At 38.2% G+C, this 23,171-nt stretch overlaps 1 protein-coding gene across 1 annotated transcript in view; it reads right to left on the bottom strand.

Annotated features, from left to right (window-relative positions):
- Window positions 1–22,915, bottom strand: part of LOC309498623 (uncharacterized protein) — a 28,476-nt gene extending 5,561 nt beyond the window's left edge. Inside the window, exons 1-3 of the mRNA XM_082169454.1 lie at window positions 21,012–22,915; window positions 5,087–6,254; window positions 1,678–1,909 (exon numbers count right to left, since the gene is read on the bottom strand). Coding sequence (XP_082025580.1) covers window positions 1,678–1,909; window positions 5,087–6,254; window positions 21,012–21,069 — 1,458 coding nt within the window. The 5' untranslated portion in view covers window positions 21,070–22,915. The remainder of the gene's footprint in view (window positions 1–1,677; window positions 1,910–5,086; window positions 6,255–21,011) is intronic.
- Window positions 22,916–23,171: the final 256 nt, after the last annotated feature.

The raw sequence follows: 23,171 nt of genomic DNA on the forward strand, positions 1-23,171 counted from the left end.
GTCAATCCTCAAGAGGCGGGTGGACAAACAAAAACTCACAAATTCTGACAAACTCTAAGCATTTATTATGCAAGAAGGGGCTGCCATCAGTCAGGATGTGGCCCAGGAGTTGATTGACAGCATGCCAGGGCGAGGTCTTTTTCTGCAAATATTGACTTTTTGCATAAACTGAATGTAATTGTCAATAAAAGCCTTTGACACGTATTAAATGCTTGTAATTGCTATACTTCCGTACAGCATAGTAACATCTGACAAAAAAAAAAAAAAAAAAAAAAACACACTAAAGCAGCAGACTTTGTGAAAATGTATATTTGTGCCATTTTCAAAACTTTTGGCCACGGCTGTATTCAATACTTAAAACTGCTGAATGATGGAAACTTTTCGAAACACACACACACACACACACACACACACACACACACACACACACACACACACACACACACACACACACACACACACACACGTGTAAGCAAATGCTGTGTTCAGTCCTAAACAGTGACTGTTAATGCAGTTTGTACATCTATATATATATATATTTATAGGTAAGGTTAATACGGGTTCGGTGGTATGGGTAGGTTTAAGGATGGGTTAAGGGGTAGGGGAAGGTCAACAGTGTATTTATAGGAATTAACTAAAGCTGTAGTTACATGCAGGAACTTTTAACCCCTTAAGCCCTGAGGGCATTTTTAGAGTTGTTTTTTTTCTGAGTGACACACACACACACAACACTAAACACTCGTTAACTCCAAAACTATGACAAAGAGAGTCAAAAGGTAGGTATCGTTTGATAGAACACTTCAAAATTTTTAGAAATATAAATTACATTTGGACATTTTCATGCTGAGAAACTGCTGATAAAAGACAAAATATATATATATATATAATTTGTATTATAATTTTGCATTTCTTTCTTGTTAGACATGCAATAACTCAGGAAGGAGATACGGTAGGGGGAAAATTATTTTTTGGTGAAGTGACAACTTCATGAGGAATATCTTTAGATCTGAGAGATGAATTATGCTGAGTTTGGCTCTTTTTAATCGTGAGAGTCTGCTGTAAATAATGATGTGACATTTTCTATGATCTGTGCATGCTTCATGCAGTTATAATCTAAAACACAACGCGAGTGCCTCATCAGTATATCAGTATTCTTGGCTACGTGCGCCTGTGGGATTTTTTGTATTAGAACTCCATGAGGAATATCTTTAGATCTGAGTGATGGATTATGTTGAGTTTGGACTCACTTTAATCGTAAGCATCTGCTGTAAATAATGATGTGTAATTTTGAGTCATTATCACAAGCATTCAGCTGCTAAAGGGGGCAATTCCTTTTTCACATATGTGATAGGTGTTAAACTACTGGTCTCAAACTCAATTACTGGAGGGCTCTGCAGTTTTGCTCCAACTCTAATCAAGCTAAACTGTGCAGAGCTGTGGCCCTCCAGGAATTGAGTTTGAAATCGCTGTGTTAAACTGTATTCTGTGTTTTATGTTGTTTTTTTGTTTGAAGATCTACAATTATTCAGTATGAGACACAAAAACAGAAATCAGGATGGTGCCAAATACTTTCACAGTACAGTATGCCATATTAAGTTGAGTAAATATTGAGTGCATGAATGTGATATGAGTTTATGACTAATTATTGATCTTTGCATGTGAAGACATCTTTCTTACCTTATATGATGAAACCACTTCACCGATGGGTCTGAATTTATGATTGTCGTGTACTTTTGAATCTCTGCACACTAAACACACAGGCTGTTTGTCCTCCAGACAGAAGAGTTTGAGTTTCTCAGTGTGTAAAGTGCAGATCTCCTCAGACCCTGATGAATGCCTCTCGTTTCTCTCCTTCAGCGACGACTTTTTTAATGCCAGATTATCTGGAGGAATATCTTTTGAAGGTTTCCTGCAGAAAGGACACTCCTGAGTTATCTTGGTTCTCCAGAACGGTGTAAGACACTCATTACAGACACTGTGACTACAGGATAAAATAACAGGATCCTTTGAAGATTTCACAGCATACGGAACAAATTTAATAATCTTCACCTGCTGAAGCCATTTTCACTGTATAATATGCTTTCACTTTCTGAATGATTGTTACAAAAATGTATATCACAAAGTTCAGCTTGGAGTTGTCAAAAGTACCGACTTGGTACAGAAATAAGAAAAATGTGACGATACCAGCATTTCCCTCTAGCATTTTGAGCACTGTCGAACAGATTCCTAAACACCTCTGATTGGTCATTGTGTTGACACGCTCAACATATATGTCTGTGATTGGCCATTGTGTTGACACGCATACAGTGGGGAGAACAAGTATTTGATACACTGCCGATTTTGCAGGTTTTCCCACTTACAAAGCATGTAGAGGTCTGTAATTTTTATCATATGTACACTTCAACTGTCCAGAAAATCACATTGTGTGATTTTTAAATAATTAATTTGCATTTTATTGCATGACATAAGTATTTGATCACCTACCAACCAGTAAGAATTCCGGCTCTCACAGACCTGTAAGTTTTTCTTTAAGAAGCCCTCCTGTTCTTCACTCATTATCTGTATTAACTGCACCTGTTTGAACTAGTTACCTGTATAAAAGACACCTGTCCACACACTCAATCAAACAGACTCCAACCTCTCCACAATGGCCAAGACCAGAGAGCTGTGTAAGGACATCAGGGGTAAAATTGTAGACCTGCACAAGGCTGGGATGGGCTACAGGACAATAGGCAAGCAGCTTGGTGAGACGGCAACAACTGTTGGCACAATTATTAGAAAATGGAAGAAGTTCAAGATGACGGTCAATCTCCCTCAGTCTGAGGCACCATGCAAGATCTCACCTCGTGGGGCATCAATGATCATGAGGAAGGTGAGGGATCAGCCCAGAACTACACGGCAGGACCTGGTCAATGACCTGAAGAGAGCTGGGACCACAGTCTCAAAGAAAACCATTTGTAACACACTACGCCGTCATGGATTAAAATCCTGCAACGCACGCAAGGTCCCCCTGCTCAAGCCAGCTAATGTCCAGGCCCGTCTGAAGTTTGCCAATGACCATCTGGATGATCCAGAGGAGGAATGGGAGAAGGTCATGTGGTCTGATGAGACAAAAATAGAGCTTTTTGGTCTAAACTCCACTCGCCGTGTTTGGAGGAAGAAGAAGGATGAGTACAACCCTAAGAACACCATCTCAACCGTGAAGCATGGAGGTGGAAACATCATTCTTTGGGGATGCTTTTCTGCAAAGGGGACAGGACGACTGCAGCATATTGAGGGGAGGATGGATGGGGCCATGTATCGCGAGATCTTGGCCAACAACCTCCTTCCCTCAGTAAGAGCATTGAAGATGGGTCGTGGCTGAGTCTTCCAGCATGACAACGACCCGAAAATCAGGGCAACTAAGGAGTGGCTCTGTAAGAAGCATCTCAAGGTCCTGGAGTGGCCTAGCCAGTCTCCAGACCTGAACCCAATAGAAAATCTGTGGAGGGAGCTGAAAGTCTATATTGCCCAGCGACAGCCCCGAAACCTGAAGGATCTGGAGAAGGTCTGTATGGAGGAGTGGGCCAAAATCCCTGCTGCAGTGTGTGCAAACCTGGTCAAGAACTACAGGAAACATATGATCTCTGTAATTGCAAACAAAGGTTTCTGTACCCAATATTAAGTTCTGCTTTTCTGATGTAACAAATACTTATGTCATGCAATAAAATGCAAATTAATTACTTAAAAATCATACAATGTGATTTTCTGGATTTTTGTTTTAGATTCCGTCACTCACAGTTGAAGAGTACCTATGATAAAAATTACAGACCTGCAAAATCGGCAGTGTATCAAATACTTGTTCTCCCCACTGTATGTCTGTGATATGCGTCTATAAACCGCTGCTAGTTGGTTTCGCTGATAGACACCTGTTTTTAAATGCTCCCATGTGTATATATGTAAGTGCTCAGTGAAGAGTGTCAAAGATGTCATTGTTAATCATTGTAGCCAATAACAGACATACATGTTAAGTGCGTCAACACTATGGCCAATCATTGTGTTTAAGAATCCGTTCAACAGCGCTCAAAATGCTAGAGGGAAATGCTGGTATCGTCACATTTTTTGAATTTCAGTACTGACTTGGTACCGAAGTTGGTACTTTTAAACTCTAGTTTAGCTGTTTTTCATTTGTTCTCCAATGATCGCTGATTCATTTTTGCTTTTGTCGAGACACTAGGGTTAGTTTGAGAGAAAGGAGAACTGTGTTACAGAGCTCCGTACATTAACAACGGTAGTATACTATGAAGTATACTCCATACTGGGATCAAACATAAATGAACACATGAGAGAAAACAAATATCGATTTTAAAGACACAAGAAAAAAGGCACTTTTAAAACTACAAACAAATTTTGTTCAAACCTAGAGAACACTAAATGTTCCCCTACCGTTAATATTTTGTTCCTGTTTGTTTCTTTTTTGGGAACAAAATAATTAGGCTACATTCTGGGAATGTATTTTAAGTGTTGGTTTCCCTAACAGGATTTTAATTTACATTTATTCATTTTAGCTGACGCTTTTATCCAAAGCGACTTACAATTGCTATATATGTCAGAGGTCGCACGCCTCTGGAGCAACTAGGGGTTAAGTGTCTTGCTCAGGGACACATTGGTGTCTCACAGTGGATTCGAACCCGGGTCTCTCACACCAAAGGCATGTGTCTTATCCATTGCGCCACCACCACCACGATTTTAATTAAGAATATAGTCGATGACTCGAATACAAAACCTTTCAAAGTATACTCCATTTGATAGTGTGCGCGAACTCAGGTGGTCAACACGTGCTCTAAAAACATTTATCTTTGTCCAGTGTCTACACTGTTTTTAAGAACAGATATTCACTAACTATGACATTTGCCTCAATAAACTCCTGATTTACTGCTTATTAATTGTTAGTAAGGTAGTTGTTGTAAAATTTAAGTTTAGGTATGGGGTAGGATAATTAATAATCTTAATCTTTCAATATTATGTAAAGTACCCATGGGATCTTGAAAGCTATTATTACTCGGAAGAGACTTTGTTTCTCAGCACATAAAGATGAACTACTTACTGTGATCTCAGACTGCGGTGATGTGGTTTCTCCACTGCATGGATCTTCATGTGTCGCTTCAGGTGAGTTTTAAAATAGAAACTGGTTCCACACTGATCACACGTGTGTGGGTTCTCTCTGATGTGGATCTTCTCATGTATTTTCAGATGTGTCGACTGACAGAATCTCTTGTCGCAGTGTGAACACTTGTAAGGTTTTTCTCCAGTGTGGATTTTCTGGTGCACTTTTAAAACGCCCACTGAAGTAAAAGTCTTCTCACACTCAAAGCACACATGATCTCTTACACCAGTATGAATTTTCTGATGTGCACGTAAATATAGGAGCAGTGAAAAACTCTTTCCACAATCAGAACATGAATGCGGCTTCTCCTTCGTATGAACTGTCAGGTGTCTCTTCAGGTTTGATGCCACAAGAAATGTTTTCCCACACTGATCACATGAGAACGGCTTCTCTCCGGTGTGGGTCCTCATGTGAGCAGTAAGGTGTGCCGATTGTGCGAAACTCCTTTCACAATGATCACATGAGAACGGCTTCTCTCCCGTGTGGATCCTCTTGTGGTTCTTAAGCTGTGATGATTGTGCGAAACTATTCCCGCACTGATCACATGTGAACGGCCTCTCTCCTGTATGAACTCTTACGTGAAGCTCAAGATGTTGTTTGTTTGTGAAGCTCTTTCCACATTGACCACACGTGAACATATTGTCTACACTGTGGATTCTCATGTGAACATTAAGACTTTGCTTGTATCTGAATCTCTTTCCACATTTGTCACATGTGAACCGCTTCTCTCCAGTGTGAGCTCTCATGTGTTCTTTAAGGTGTGTTGACGAATTAAAACTCTTCCCACATTGAGCGCATGTGTACGGCCTCTCTCCGGTGTGGATCCTCATGTGTTGATTAAGATTTGGTTTTTGTGCGAAGCTCTTCCCGCACTGATTACATATGTGTGGCTTCTCTCCAGTGTGAACTCTCATGTGACACTCAAGTTTATGTTTGCTTGGGAAACTCTTTCCACACCGAGTGCAGATTAAAGATTTCTTGGGTGCTCTTTTATTTAAAATATTATTTTTAGTCTTTAAGCGACTCAAAGGTTTTTCTCCAGGTTTGACTTGATATTCCTCCTTCACTTCACTCAGTTCTTCACTCTCCTCCTTCACTTCCATCAGGTCTGAAATGAAAGAAAAAGAGTTAATTTAATTTTCAGTAAATCAAAATTCGAGAGAAAAAAATGAACGTTTGACACCAACGTTTATATTGCCGTTTAATTTGTTTTACTAAAAACGTTATTATTAATGGCATCCTTCCAATGACTTCCATTCATACTCAAGTAGAATGTTGGACAATAAGCGAATTTCGCCGCATTCTGTTTCAGGTTCTGTTGAAATTTCACATTCTCAAAAATCTAGTGTTAAATTTAAAAAAATTTAAGCATTATCTGTGTCTGACAAGTTTCACTCAACACCAGATATACAATACATTTAAAATAAAAGAGCTTAAATAATATTTAGTTTAACCTGATGTTGACAATCAATCTGAAATTCTCAAACCTTTTCCTGAACATTTGTTGAAAGCCAAAATTTTGTTTAAACGGGGCCTATTATGCCCCTTTTACAATAGGTGAAATAAGTGTCCTCAGAGTTTGTATGTGAAGTATGTTCAGCTCAAAATACCTCACAGACCACTATTTATAGCATGTTAAAATTGCCACATTTTGGGGGTGAGCAAAAACACACCGTTTTTGTGTGTCCCTTTAAATGCAAATGAGCTGGTGCTCCCCACTCCCTTTCAAGAAGAGGGTGGAGCTTCAAGAGCTCATACCAGTAACAAAACCGGACAATCTCACGCAGTGAAAATGTCAGAAACTGTCAATAGCCAGTTCAGCCTTATATTTTTGAACCGGAGTCGGACAATGATGCCTACAGAGAATATACAGAAAGTATTCACAGCCTTATTCCAAAATGGATTAAATTCATTAGTTTCCTCAAAATTCTACAAACAATACCCCATAATGATAACATGAAAGAAATGTGTTTGAAATCTTTGCAAATTTGTTAAAAATATAAAACAAAACAAAAATCACATGTACATATACCTTTGCTCAACACTTTGATTAATTACACAGATTATAAAATCGAACCAGTCCTCAAACCCCGTTGGGGACAAATGTGGGCAAAATAATTTTGATTTATTTAAAAAAAAAAAAATACTTCCCTTGATCTGAGCGGTACAAGACTTGGCTACTTTTCCTAAGTTTGCCACCTGAACACACACACACACACAAAAAAAGACTCGATTCTACAATGTTAAGTAGGTGAAAAAACCCTCCTTTATCTTGTGTTCGTGGACAAAAATGGGCACCCATTGGAATGAATGGGAAAAACTGTAATTCAGAGCATTCTTATTGTTTTTTTGGTCAAAAAAAATCAATAGATCCAATACAATGTATATCTAACATACACACAAATGAAGGGCTGATCCTGTACAACATTCTCAACATGGCAACAACTCACACACACAAACACAAACACAAACAATGCATTCAATGAGCCTATGACAGAGCTGGGCTTTTTTTATTTATTTTTTATAAAAACTCACAGCCAATGTCTGACCATGTTTTTTGGTATGATCCAATCATCCACCCTTCAAAACAAAACGTTTCTGCAGCATATGCTACCTAAACCTCAGTGGCAGTTATTTTATCAGTTCACTCGGAAGGAGCACAATGAGGAAGAGGTTCAGTGCAGCAGAGACCCTGGATATTCTCCTGGAATCCAGTGGGGAGGAAGGAGACCTGCCAGACTGTGGTTTGGAGTCATCAAATTATGAAGGATCTGAAACAGATAGTCAGTTTTACCAGGATTATGAGGACACCGATGGGGAAGACTCTGAGGAACAGGATCCTGGTGAAGTAACTTATGCATCTAAAAATGGGGAAATCGTGTGGACTGCTACTGCACCTACCCAGACACCAGGTAGAGCACCTGCAGAGCAAGTGATGAAGATGACCCCTGGGCCAACACGATTTGCCTGTTCGCGTGTGGACAACATAAGGTCAGCTTTTGCGCTTTTTTTTCCCTCTGGAAACTCAAGAGACACTGGTTGACATGACAAATTTAGAGGGGAAAAGAGTGTATGGGGAGTCATGGAAAGAGGTGGACTGGGTGGACTTACAGGCCTACATTGGTCTGCTATTGCTGGCCGGTGTCTATCGTTCCCACCAGTGTTGTTTTTGGCAGCCCTTTTAGTTTTAGTCTTAGTCTTATGGACGAAAATGCTTTTTAGTTTTAGTCACATTTTAGTCACTTATAAACTTGATAGTTTTAGTCAAGTTTTAGTCAATAAAAAAAAAAAAAAAAAAAAAAAAAGTCAAATTAATTTAGGTTAAAAAGTATTGGAAATGGGCTTAGGTTTGACAGGTTGTAGCAAGTGTTGCAATTCGAGTGTTGTAACTCAATTCAATTTGAGCTACTACAACATTACACACAGATAAAGTGGTAACAGTGGAATCACTGTTTTACTCCAAAAAAGCCAGGAATAAAAACATTCTTACTTTGGCAATTGTGGCTTTATTATATAATTAGTTAAATAATCATTTATGTTATAATTTGTGTTATATAATAATTATATATTACTTTGTACCAATTAGCCAACTAAACTAATGCTCGGACACACTCGGTCTCTCTCGCGCGCAGACACACTCGGTCTCTCTCGCGCACTGTCGCTCGCTCGCGCAGTTCGTATCGCTTTTGTCCAGTCCGGCGCCTCATATCGAAGATGTGTGGTGAGTGACTAGCCGCAGCCGCAGGTGTGGTGTTGTTGTTGTGTGGAATCTGGTGCGCGGCATGGCGACAGCCGGGTGGTGGGCGTACCCAAAACAATGATAGGAAGCGGCAGCATTGCTGATACTTTTTTAGCTCAAAACAGACAGATTTCACGCAAAATAGGCAGAAATGACATGCATTTTGAACGTCAGTCTTATAATCATTTTCGTTCCGTCTCGTCTCGTCAACGAAAACTCGAAAACGTCTCATCATGTTTTAGTCACCTTAGAGCCATTTTTAGCTAGTCATCGTCGCGTTATCGTCATAAAAAAAAGGTGCGTCAACGAAATCATTTCGTTATCGTCATCGTTGACGAAAACAACATTGGTTCCCACAACGAGGCCACAATGAGCTTGTGGAATGCAGACACAGGGAGAGCCATTTTTCATGCTACAATGTCTCTGCAAGCCTTTGAAATCATGACACGGGTCATCAGGTTTGACAACCGAGACACAAGGCCTGCCCGTTGGAGAGACGACAAACTGGCTGCGATACAAAAAAATCTGGGACAAATGGGTCGAACGTCTGCCTCTAATGTACAACCCAGGCCAGGAAGTCACAGTAGATGAATGCCTGGTACCTTTCAGAGGACGCTGTAGCTTCAAGCAGTACATGCCAAGCAAACCAGCCAGATATGGCATCAAAATCTGGGCAGCCTGTGATTCTAAGACCAGTTATGCCTACAATATGCAAATTTATACTGGCAAGCCGGCTGATGGACAGTGAGAAAAAAACCTGGCAATGCGCGTTGTCCTCAACATGTCAGCAGGTCTCCAAGGGCACACCATCACGTGTGCCCTTGGCCAGGAGCTCCTGAAGAGGAAACTAGGCATGCTGGGAACGGTGAGGAAGAACAAGCCTGAGCTCCCATCAACACTGGTGACGACAAGGGGCAGAGAGAAATTCTCTTCAGTGTTTGCGTTTACCAGTACACACACACTTGTGTCTTAATGTCCCAAAAAAAAGGTGCTCTTAATGAGCACAGTTCACAAGGAAGCCACAGTCAGCACAGGTGAAGAGAGGAAGCCGGATGTAATCCTGGATTACAACAAGACTAAGGGTGGAGTGGACAGCCTTGACCAGGTATTTTACTACTTTTTTGCATTGTTTACTAATTTTCCTTATAATTTGTGAATAAATGTAAATGTACTTCTGTCAGTATAGTGTTTGACTTTTATTCTTTTTCAGTGTGTATTATTCAAGATGGTCGCTGCTTACACTTGTAAGCGAAAATCCAACCGTTGGCCCATGGTTGTGTTTTCCAATATGCTGGATGTGTCGGCCCTGAACGCCTTCGTCCTGTGGTCAGAAATCATTCCTGCCTGGAATGCAGGAAAGAACTTCCGAAGGCGGATCTTCCTGGAAGAGCTCGGGAAGGCTCTGGTGTCTCCACAGATTCAGAGAAGGAAGAGCGTTCCCCGTGGAGCGGCCTCTCTGAGGATGCTGAATCAGATCAGACAACCCTCCTCAGAAAACATCCCGGGCACATCCACAGCAACTCCCCCAACCAAGAGAAAAAGGTGCCATGTCTGTACTTCCAACAGGAAAAAACAACCCTCCTCAGAAACCATCAACAGCAACTAGGAAAAAAAACAGCACTGTATGTGGAAAATGCAGAGAATATATCTGCAAAGAACATCCGGTTACAATTACTACCACAAGTGCTTGTGAATAATGTAAATAATGTAAATAACTATTATTGTTTGTTCTTACCTGTTTATTCTTAGCTAACACTTATTTAGTTACTGTTATGTATATTCTTACCCGTTTGGTATCAATTAGTTATTGAAATTTAATGTTTTTTGTTTGAAATAAATGATAAATGATCTACTACTTTGTCTTTTCCTTATAGCATGGTCATATTTATCTAAGCATATTTTGGCATCTTTGTATAGTCTCACCTAACACAGATATATATTTTTTTAAATTGAGTACTACAGCCATCTAGTGGCTATTGATATTATTGTTTTGTTTTTTGCTAATTTAATACCAATATAAGACACCAGATGCCACCAAAGTCACTTCATCTTTAGGATTTAGCTCTCTGAACTTAGTGGAATGATATAATGTAGTTAAAGAAATATTAAATATAACATAAAAATAACCATAATTTACATAGAAATGGTACTTTTAGAGGTAAATAAATTCAAAAATACCCAAAAAACACCATAAATTGATAGATAAAATTGTATCGAAGACAGTGATATAACATGTATAATAAATAAAAAATTGGATCACACCTGAGAGCCTCTGTGCCCACATTTGTCCGTGAACACGGAACTAAGGGCTGTAATGTGAACACGGTATGTGGGTTAAAAACATTCTCTGAGGCGCAATTTCACAAACAGCGTGAGTGAATAGCGGTGCCACGTCTTCTTTCTCTCGTCTCTCAACGTAGGTTGCACAAGACAAGCGTCAAGCACGCTGGAGGCCGGTGATACTACACTCACGTTTAGGAGTCGGGACATTACGAAATCATCACTTGCACAATTGGCGCAGCATTGCATCATAACTAAAGTTGATAATTTTCACGTCTTTTTAAGTCTTACCAGTTTAAACATTCAAGCGATTTAAAACCATTCAGTACTTGATCGCTCTCTGAGAGATGGTTTTCATAAAACATGTGACAGAACAGTAATGGATCCGTGCACTAGCTCTTAAAGTGACAGCAGCCATATATGTCTGTCATTAATGTTGTTGTCAAAACAATAAAAGATAGCTTTCATTGTAATGAATCAGGATAAATAGCTTATGCATTTAGTCACATTTGATTACTTTATACAATTTCTGTAGTATTTCTGAATACTAGTGTTAGACCTAAAAAACTTCTCAAAACAATTTAATTCAAAGATTGAAATCAAGCTTTCGTGTGTGGTGTAAACTCTAAACAACAAAATTACCCCATTGTAAGAACGCAATGGGTGAGCAAACACTTAGGTGAGTTAAATGTAAAAAAAATAAAAATAAAAAAGTCAAGTCAAGTTTATTTGTATAGCGCTTTTCACAATACAGATTGTATCAAAGCAGCTTCACAGTATTAAATTAAAATAATACAACAAAGTTTGTTTCAAGAGGAATTTATTGATTGATCAAATTAAATTAAATATCCCCAAAATATCCCCAACTGAGCAAGCCAAAGGCAACAGTGGCAAGGAACCGAAAAAGTCTAAAAATAATAATATTTTTCAAAACTACTACCTTGATCAACTCAAAACAGGTGTCGTTTGAAAGCTTAGAGTCTGATTTAATCAATTTGAAAAACTCTTAAGTAGTGCTGAGATATTTGCTGAAAAATAGAAGAAAAAAAATTCATAATGTAAGAAATACATTTTTTGTGCTGAAATATGTCAAATACATCATACAGCTCAGATTGTTGTGTGTCATATGTATTTTGAAAGGTCTCAATGAGTAGAATACAACAAGCATACTTGGTTTGTGCTTTTGTCTAATGTGAGCGAGGTTTTGTACATTAAGCCCTTCGAGTCTCATATGTAAATCATACACAGATGCTGAATTGCACACATTACACAAATGTGGAAAAAAATGGCACATCATTATTTACAGCAGATTGTTACGATTAAGAGCCCAGACTCACCATAATCCATCACCCAGATCTAAAGATATTCCTCATGGTCTTCTAACACATGAACCTCAACAGGCGCACATCCAATGAAGTATATGGATGGTGCATTGATGTGACGTTTAACATAATCCATCACTCAGAACTAAAGATATTCCTCATGGAGGTCTAACACACAAAACAATCACACAGACGAACGTAGCCATTCTGATGAAGCACTCGCGTTGCATTTTAGCTTATAACTGCATGAAGCATGCACATATCGTAGAAAATGGCACAACATTATTTACAGCAGACTCTCACGGTTAAAAAGAGCCCAAACTGAGCATAATTCATCTCTCAGATCGGAAGATATTCCTAATGGAGTTGTCACACACAAAGGCGCACACAGAGCCTTGTATACTGATGAGGCGGATTTGCTCATGACTCCCTGAAGCATGCATAGATTGTGGAAAATGGCACATCATTATTTACAGCAGATTGTTATGATTAAAAAAGAGCCCAGACTCACCATAATCCATCACTCAGATCTAAAGATATTCCTCATGGACTTCTAACACATGAACCTCCACAGGCGTACCAATGAAGTATATAGATGGTGCATTGATGTGACGTTTCAGCTCATAACTCCAAGAAACATGCATGAATTGTGGAAAATCGAACATCTTTATTGACAGCAGATTCTCGTGATTACAAAGAGCCCAAACACAACATAATCCATTGCGTCGATCACGAGATATTCCTAACGAAGTGATGCATACTTGGCTAAAAAACATGTCTCTCATCTTTCCGGGATGCATGAGTTTTCCAATGTTCCCGGAACCATTCGTGCTCGTTTTCAAAAGTGGAATAACACAAAATGTAATGCATCTAACCACTTTGATCCACTCTTAACAAGTGCTGACTAGTCGCTCTAAACTGCAAAAATATTCATTATCATATTTTTCAAAAACTACTGCCTTGATCAACACAAAATAGGTGTCATTTGAAAGCTTAGGCCGGGTTCACACCGGACGCAGAAGCGGCGCGGAACGGAGGCCGCTTCCTTTCGGCGCCCATGTTAACCTATGGTGTCGTTCACACCAGACGCGGAGCGCCGCGGCCGGCCCGCGCCGTGAAGCGCCAGTTTCGGCGTCTGGTCTATTTTTTGCGCGACCGCGAGTGATCCGCGTCCATTCCGGCAGGAAGTCACACCAAGAAACACGAGACATCCGGTCAATTGTCAAAATAAAAGCAATTTTCAAATTAAAATACCGCGAGTGACAAATGCGATCATATTTGTGTATCTAAACAGACTAGAAAGATGAAAACAAACAAAGAAAAAAAACTGTCCACCATATTATCTCTCTGGCTGCGTGTGTGTCTCGACAACGGATTAATAAAAGAAGTGTACAAACTTCTTAGTTACAGAAACATGGTGTATTCATTTTATGAGGTTATTTACTACCCATGATGTAAAAAAATAGCTCTGAATAAACAACAACTGAGCAGAAGCGCTTGTCGACCGCCGCGGAGAATACGCGTCTGGTGTGAACAGGCAGGCGCCGGACCGCGCGTGATTTTCCATTCCGCGCCGCTTCTGCGTCCGGTGTGAACCAGGCCTTAGAGTCTGAACCTTACAATGAATGTAGCCAATCTGAAATATTTGCTGATAAATATAATTTCTTTTTTTTCATAATCTATAAAATACTTGCCATGTGTAAAAAAAAAAAAAAAAAAAAAAATCATAGAGCTCATGAAACATTCACAGATGGTTGACAAAAAACACATAATTTTTTACAGCATATTATTACAATTAAAATGAGCCCAATGAACAATCTATTGCGGTAGTCCCAAGATATTCCTCATGGAGGAACCATTTTAAAATTGGGGTCGTCAAGGACTGAACAAAAAGGCTATCTTGGTTCCAAATGCTGTAACTTTTGATTACTTTATGCAGTCACCACACAATTTTATCCAGATGCAGCTCACATGTAGAGGGACTTCACCCAAAAAAAAAGAAAGAAAAAAAGAAATGTCCTCCTACCTTATTTCCTTCCTGAGTTATTCCATCAATTTTTTTAAATAATCAAAACAATATATGTATGTATATATATATATATATATATATATATATATATATATGTATATATATATATATATATATATACAGGGCTCTACAGTGCGCCCATTTCACTCGCACATGCGAGTAAATATTTGGGCGTGCGAACGTGAAAAAATATTTGGGCGCACTCGTGCGAGTGACAGCATTTTTCTATAGAAGGGTGAATGACGGATAAGGATTAAGATGTGAAAAAAAATAAAACTGCCAAAAAAATTCTAATTTTAGGACTTTCTATACTTATTAGAGTGTTGTGTATGTAATGCAATGACATGTACACATTTCAAGAATGTAATTAACCACTTTTTTTGGTGAATCAGATCTTTTTCCCCATGAAAATGTCATTCCTGGGTAACGTAATGAATTTTTTAATTAATTACATTTCTACCATTGTTGGCATATACAAATGTACTGATATCCATAATTGGAGCTCAACAAACAACTAGTGCTCGTAAAACTACATTTTAATCACAATTAATATAATAAATTTGGGATTTCATATAGACATGGGCTCAGTTTTGGCTGCTGATAACTCAAAATTCAGAACCAAATTTTAAAAAAAGCTGGAAAATGTTTTCCAATAAAGTAAATAAGACTTGTTTTATCATTAACTCAACAAAAAACTGAATTGTGTAATCTAACACACAAATATGGGTTAAATGAATGGCCTGTGTCATTGTTAGCCGGAATGACATACTGTTAGACAGAAGGACATTCTGCAATATTTTTCAGGATTACCATAAAAACCATCCTCAGTATCATTTTTTTCCTTTCCAACACTCAAACTTGAAACAAACTAAGAGACACTGACAAGTTTTTAATGATTTAAAAAAGTTAAATTCATTGATAATGACCCATGTGACTCATTGAATCATATGAAATCAAGATGAATGACAGCTAAAATATGGCAAAAAAACATACAATTATGTAAATAATGTTAATGTTAATACTATAACAAATAACTTTGCCTAAAAGTTTACAAATGTCAATTAAAAACTAGATTGTTGTGCATATGTCATTCTGGATAACAGATGACATGTCCTGGCTAACAGAGGTTTTTTGTTATACAAGAATGATATGTTGTTATCCAGGAATGACAAAAACCAATATTTTTTCTTTATAATCAGGCACTAACTTAACCATATGGAAAACTACAACTTAGCTATCATCACTTAAGGTAACCTTTTAGATCAAATAGATCGTTTTTTTTATATAAAATCATTATAAATGTTTTATTAGTGTTATCCAAAAGGACACATGATATTGCTACAAAGTGCACCAGTGACCGAAATATCAAAATATCGACATTTTAAGAGACGCTTCCTGACCTTTGCACATGTTCTAGTGCTCCTTCAGGGTCTTCATTTTGATACAATATTATGTCATATGACATACCAAAATGCATTATGGTCCAAAATGGTCATTGATGTCTGTTATCCAGGACTGACATTAGAGAAATCACAATTTGGGGACAAAAGTCGTTCTGTCATAAAAATTTAAATAAGCTTAGTATTATCACTATATTTGTAGGAATCATTGAAAACATCAATACAATTATGCCCAAGTAGATTTTAAATACTTTTATATATATTTTTAAAATTTTTGTTGTATTTTTGTATTCAGATTTTAAGCCGGGACAGTTACCCGGAATGACATTTTGACACTTTTGAGCTCAATAGTTCCTTAAAGATTAATTATTTATAATGAATTCTCACATAAGTAATTAAAGAGGGGGAAGTTGAGTCACTTAATGAAGTGCATTTAAAAATGTATACATTTTTATATTATGAATATGCTTGGGACACCAGAATTGACACGCCACGTCATTGACCCAGAAACAGCTGCAAATACATCATCATGAGGAGGGGCAGAGTAGGACACTATATTACCGGGAGATCAGTTATTTAGGCCTAAATCTTCAGTAGCTAGTCTGTAGCCTCATAAAAAAAACTACAGTGCCCACACACGAACTATTTTAGGGCCCTATAATTTCCGCGATCACAGAATCGCGGAATTGGCAAATTAACGCGGAATCTAGTGACAACGCGGAATTTTACATATTTGGAATAAAATTCTGTTTTTGTGTGGGAAAAAAACGTATGTCTGAGGAAAATCGCATATTACTGAAAGAACGAGCAGAGAGAGAGGCCCGGTCGCGCGCGCGTCTTCAAACTGTCTTGCTCTCTCTCACTCCCTCGCGCTTATTAATCTAAATCAATTGAGAATTGACACAATGGTAAAAGATCGGAAGAACGAGGTTTCACGTGGAGCATTCGGATATTTTTTTTTCTGAATTAGGCTACCGCTGTGTGTGAATTGTGCAAAAAAAAAACGTTTTTACCTTTCCTTCTCTGAAAAGCGTTCCGCCCATTCAGCTGACATAAAAAACACTTTCAATAAACTAAACAAATCCTATCCAATGATGAAATGTTTTCTGTGTTGACAAATCTTGTGCGATGTCCTAAAACTGCCGGGATAATCACAACGCGTACAAGTCTGCTAATGATACGTCCGATACGCGAACTAATGACTCCTTTGAACCGATTCACTTTAATGAATGGTTAAAACAACTGATCTGTCCAACACTGAATCGGTTCGGTGTATAACAAAATCGGTAACACTTTACAATAAGGTTCCATTTATTAAACTCTAGTTAACTAGATCAGTTAACATTAACTATTAAAGGTTCCATGACATGAAATTTTCACTTTCTGAGGTTTTTTAACATTAATATGAGTTCCCCTAGCCTGTATATGGTCCCCAAGTTTCTAAAAATTTAAATCGGCGTAAATCGAGCTTTTGCTATCTTTCTCTGCCTTTGAGAAAATGGAGGCTCATACGCGCTGATCTTGAATCTCCTCCTTATGACGTCATAAGGAGGAAATGTTACCTCCCCTGTCTCTGCTTTGCCCGCCCAGAGAATATTTTCCGCCCATGAGAAAATGCGCTAGGAAGTAGGAACGCGCGCGCGCGATTTTAGTTTGTCCACGAGAGATATCATGGCTTTTGAGCGAGCGAAGCATAACAATTGCTCAATAATTGGATGTACAAATGAACACCAAAGGGTTAATACAGAGCTGGGCTTGCTGAACGTCTGAAACTAAAGTCTGGATCACTCTCTTTGGCTCAGCTACACACCTCGGACAAGTAACTTTAAGTCAACTAATGATATATAAGTGTGTTGCTTTACTGTTTATGGTTACCTAGATTTTACACGTAGAATGTGGCTGTAACATTAGCTATGCAGCTATGCAGTTTATGTGTGTGAATACACACACTGTAACGCGAGTGTTGTACACGTCTTTGTTATTTGGATAACCGTTTTCCTGTTGGTTAACGTATATGGCGCGTGCGATATCCGCATTTCAAGATCGCAGAGCTTGATGTAATTGTAATAAGATAAATACAGACGTTACAGATCTCTCATGAAAAGGCAACAGTAGGTTCGCGTTAGCTACTTGATAATAACTGTAAACCATCCGAATAAAGTACCGTATCCAGACATAATATTTTAAACTAACCATTCGGAAACGTCCTGCTGGAGCCGCTGAGTTGCAACTTCTTCATCCGTTGCTTCTCCATCTGGATCAGATTCTGGGTCAAACTGAAATGCTTGAAAGACTGCGTGTCTTCGTGCCATTGCTATATCCAACGTAAACATGCACGCCACGTTACCGTTGCGCAAGATGGTCAAGGCCACACCCACCCTCCACCTTGCGCCGCCTTTCTCCTCCTCATTAGTATTTAAAGCTACAGACACCGAAACGGCCTGTCTGAAGGAAGCTCATTCTGGGACTGGCTTGTAGTGGCTATAATTCTGCACCGAGGCTGAATTTTTGGAAAGAGATTTCAGATACAGTACTAGGGACCACTAAGGCCTATATTAAAGCCTACAAAAAGTAGCATGTCATGGGACCTTTAATAAACTGCACTTCTACAGCATTTATTAATCTTTATTAATATTAATTTCACCATTTAGTAGCCTACATTATTTAAATGAAAAGTTGTATTTGTTAACATTAGTTAGCTTAATGCACTGTGTGAAGTAACATTAAAAATACAGGGTTAGGGTTAACTAAGATTAACAAAGATTAATAAATACAGTAACAAATGTTTTGCTCGTGGTTCATGTTAGTTAGCCTAATACATTCACTAATGTAAACAAACCAAACCACATTTAACATCTCTTAAAATGAGAATTTTGTTTGTTACCTCAATAAATTTAGGGTCATTCCTATTTTATTTGTGTACATTTTAATCATTAACATTAAAAACACTCTTTTTACGACTTAAATTACAGTAAAGGGTAAAAAAAAAACTGAATACCCAAAAATTAAAACGGAAAAAACAGAATTTGCAAAAAATAAACGGAAAAAACGGAATTTGGGAAAAAATAAAATGGAATTTGGGAAAAAATAAAACGGATTTTATAGGGCCCTACTAATTCGGATCAGCACAGAGGGGCCCTCCCTGGAACTGTTTGATCCTATAAAATGTGCTGAAAATTGGCTGTCTGCTGGAAAGAGGTCAAGACGACCAGGCTACAAAGCTTGGCCAAGTGACTCAGACATGATCTTCATTTCAGATCAAATGTGAAACATACATAGGGCCTACATACAATGATAAATGAAATCTACATGACGATAAAATAGAATTAAATGAAAATCTTTTGTTGGAAAGTTTTGGTCTGATGTTCTTAACCTTACAATGAGCATTGTAAATTTAATTGTTGAATAATTCTAATTAGGGATGCACCGATCCATATTTTTTCACTTCCGATCCGATCCCGATACCTGAATTTGGATATCGGCCGATACCGATACTATTCCGATACCAGAGCTGTGTTTGCTTTAATATTATTATCATTATTGTTTATTTTATACGATGCTGAAATAAACTTCTCTCAACAGGCAAGTATGAATGATATGTTATGTAGGTATGTATGCATGCATGTCCCAAAAGGCAACTTGAGGTAAGTATAAGGTCAGAAAAGGAAGTCAGAAAAATTGAAAATCCTGTTAACAGGAAAAATCCCATTCTGAAAACAAATATGCAACTGTAAGGGTTTCAAATTGATTGTCACGTCAATATTTATTACATTCCCAAAATGTCAAATACTTGTGTCTTGAAATATAAGAAAAGTGCAAGTGTAAACATATTACACACACACTATCTGAAGGGTGATCCTCGCTCCGATGCGGTAAATGCTCGATCAACATCAGCATCGTGCAAACAGACAAGCGGATTTTGCCTCAGACGCGCGTCACTTTCGCTTCAAACTTTTGCTTTTTACGCACGTCAATTTTTCTCGACGCGCGAATGGATTCAAAATATTCAAGCGTCCAACTAGACGCGGTGGACGCGAATTTGACGCGCTATTCGCATTTGGTGTGAACGCACAGTAACGTGGTGCTTTTTTAAATGTTTGATGCGTTTGTTGTGTTGTAAGACGCGAGGAAGCTTCAAAGTGCTCTGAATTACAGCTTTGCAAATATTGCATTTTGCTGTCTTGCTCTGCGGTGTTTCCAGTGTGAAGTATATTCACACAGCGGACGTTGTTGGCTAGTCGCAAACTGCGGAATGGATTTCCTGAGCGGGGGCGTGTCTCATAACTTTGTGTCTCATTGAGCCGCGCCTCCGTTCAGGAAATCCATTCCACAGTTTGCAGCCAGCTAGCAGACTAGCCGGTGGGAATCACTTTTGGAGTCATTTCAGCAGACGTTAAAGCGAGCAGACATGACTCATGGATATCGGATATCTCCGCAGGTTGGATCGGGAAAATCCGATACGTGAATTACGCTGGTATCGGGTCCCGATACCGATACTGGATCGGATCGGCCCCATCCCTAATTCTAATAATAAAACTATAATGATAAACTTATACAACAAAAATGACTGTGCCCCCAAATATTTGTCTGTGCTCCTACATTTTTTTATTTAGGCGCACCAGTCCTGCTTGTTCAAAAAGTAAGTGTAGAGCCCTGATATATATATTGTCTTTTATCAGCAGTCTCTCAGCATGAGAATGTCCAAATGTAATGTATACTTTCTAAAAATGAAACAAGTGTTCTATCAAACAATCTCTACCTTTTGATTCTTCTTACTATAGTTTTGGAGTTATGAGTCTTTAGTGTTGTGTGTGTCACTCAGAAAATACAACTCTAAAATGCCACCAGGGCTTAAGGGGTTAATAAACTGCAGTCTGGTGTAAAATGATTCGCTCAGACAAAAAAAAATGTGGTCTTCACTCTTACATCCAACAACAAAACACCTGAATTTTGCAAAATAGGTGCCCTTTAAACATTTTATTTCACGGCTGTTAAGATTTCTCCTGCTACAGCCATCTAAATATAATGAAGTGCTTGAATGTTTCTAACATGAATGTTCTTCAGCATCATGAATGAATGAAGAATAAACACCAACCTCTTTGTTCTTCAGGATCTTCAGTGTGTTTCATTCTGCAGGGTTCTGGATCACTCATGTTCTCACTGTCCTCTTTAATAAACTCAGTCCTTGCAGATTTCAGCTCTTCCTGATGCTTTCAAGCTCATCTTCCCTTTGTAGGATGATGGGAATATTCCAGCATTTATTTGATAATTGCTGTGGGAGGGGCTTCACTGATGATGTAATTGCAGTGGGAGGAGCTTCAATGATGATGAATTGCTGTGGGAGGAGCTGATCTGCAAAAATAAAAAATATATCAGTTACAGAATTTGTTTTAAGCATTTATGTCTAGAGGTGTAACGGTTCACAAAACTCATGTTTCGGATAATTTAAGGCTTTTGAGTCACGGAGAGGGTCAGCAAAAAAATAAATAAAAAAATGTTGCTTTTCATTTATTACTTGAAGTTTAAAGTACTTTGATCGATACCACAGCAAAAACAACTGGCATAACTGATAAAGTTCAAACATTATTAAAGACAAGTGAACATTAGATATATTAAAATAAGAACAAATACACAAATTTCAAGCATAGGTGAATAGCAAAGTTACAAAGCCTAACTAACAGTAGTATTCAGGTACAGCAATGTAATAATTTAGCCTAAATGTAAAGCAACACTATTGTGTTTATGGTAGAAATTAAATATTGTATAATATAGCCTAGTATTTTGCCTATTCTTCTGCGTTTAAAATCGCTTCAATGTGTGGCAAGACAAAACACATGCAAATGATAAACTTTTACTCTATGATGGTTAAACTCAGCCATTAATACACAAATCACATTCGCGCCAAACCGTGGGACCTGGTCCGAACGGATCACGGATCAACTACGATCTGTCGCACCCCTATTTATGTCTGTCATAACTGATGCTAATTCACAACTTCTATTATTGCTAACCAGAACATTGTCCTGCTTCTTCATTAAAATATAGGCAGATATCTAGACATAAAAAAATATAAATGATGGCCGTAAAAACAGTTAAAAAGATGAACACTGAAACAAACTTCCATATTTGTAGTCAACAAATCCCCTCAGTCTGCTGACACCAATGAAATGAGCGTTAAGTGTCAATGTACAGGAGATCTGAAGACATCAGCATAATAAATGAGATGAAAACAGGAACTATTGTCATGAAATAAAGAGTGTTTTCAGCAGATCTGTTAATATTGATGAGCCTCAGACTATCAACACTCATTCAACAAGCCATTCAGCATCATCAGCAGATCATCTCACTTTATTCTGAGTGTTTGCTGCTAGAAACACATTATTTGAGTCAGGATACATGATAAAAGCCTGTTAAACTGCTCTATTGAAAGACAATACTGTTATTTCTCACAAATTAGCATTTTTCAACATGTCCAGTTTCAAACTTCATTCATTTGAAGGCTATCTCTTATTCTATCAATGTTATTATATTTATAATTTATGTATAGATTTGAACTTTCCCCCACGTTCATTACTCATTACAAGGACGATATAAAGTGTTTATAATTACCTGTTCTATATTTAAATCTTAACAATATAATCTGCTAAATGTCAACAAAGAAATATAAAGGCAAAAATGAAAATGGCAACAGCAAAACTTGAGATCGATTCCCATCAATTCCCCTCACAGATCTCAAACTTTAACTCTTGTCTTGACATTCAGTAACAGTTCTCTCACAAACATCGGGACAATCACCCAAACGAACACAAAATCGCTCAGGTCTGAATGAACTCCACATATTCTCCTCATGCTCGCTGCTGCTGCACTAAATGTTTATTTCAGAAGGAAGACGCCAGAAAAGACGCACAAGTATCGCTGTGATCGATGAAAACAATACAGAAATGAGCCTGTCGCTTAATCAAACTCTATAAAGTGTGTGTGGTGGTTGTGTGTATATGAGAAATACCGTGAACTGCTCTCCTCACCTCACTTTCTCCTTCTTCTTCTTCTGATAGTTGCGGTAGACTAGACGCTCCAATGGCGTATTGCTGCCCTCCTCAGTTCATTAGAAGAATTAATCGATTTAATAGATTATATCCTTATAGTCCAGTCCGGTGCAAAAAAGTTGAGAATAGGTTTTGTTATCTCATAGTCCTTAGTACAAAGTAATGATTTTAGTAAATAACTTGAAATGCAGTACATGAGATTTCTTTCT

Source organism: Leuciscus leuciscus (assembly GCF_965113295.1).
Source record: "Leuciscus leuciscus genome assembly, chromosome: 1".
Classification (NCBI taxonomy): Eukaryota; Metazoa; Chordata; class Actinopteri; order Cypriniformes; family Leuciscidae; genus Leuciscus; species Leuciscus leuciscus.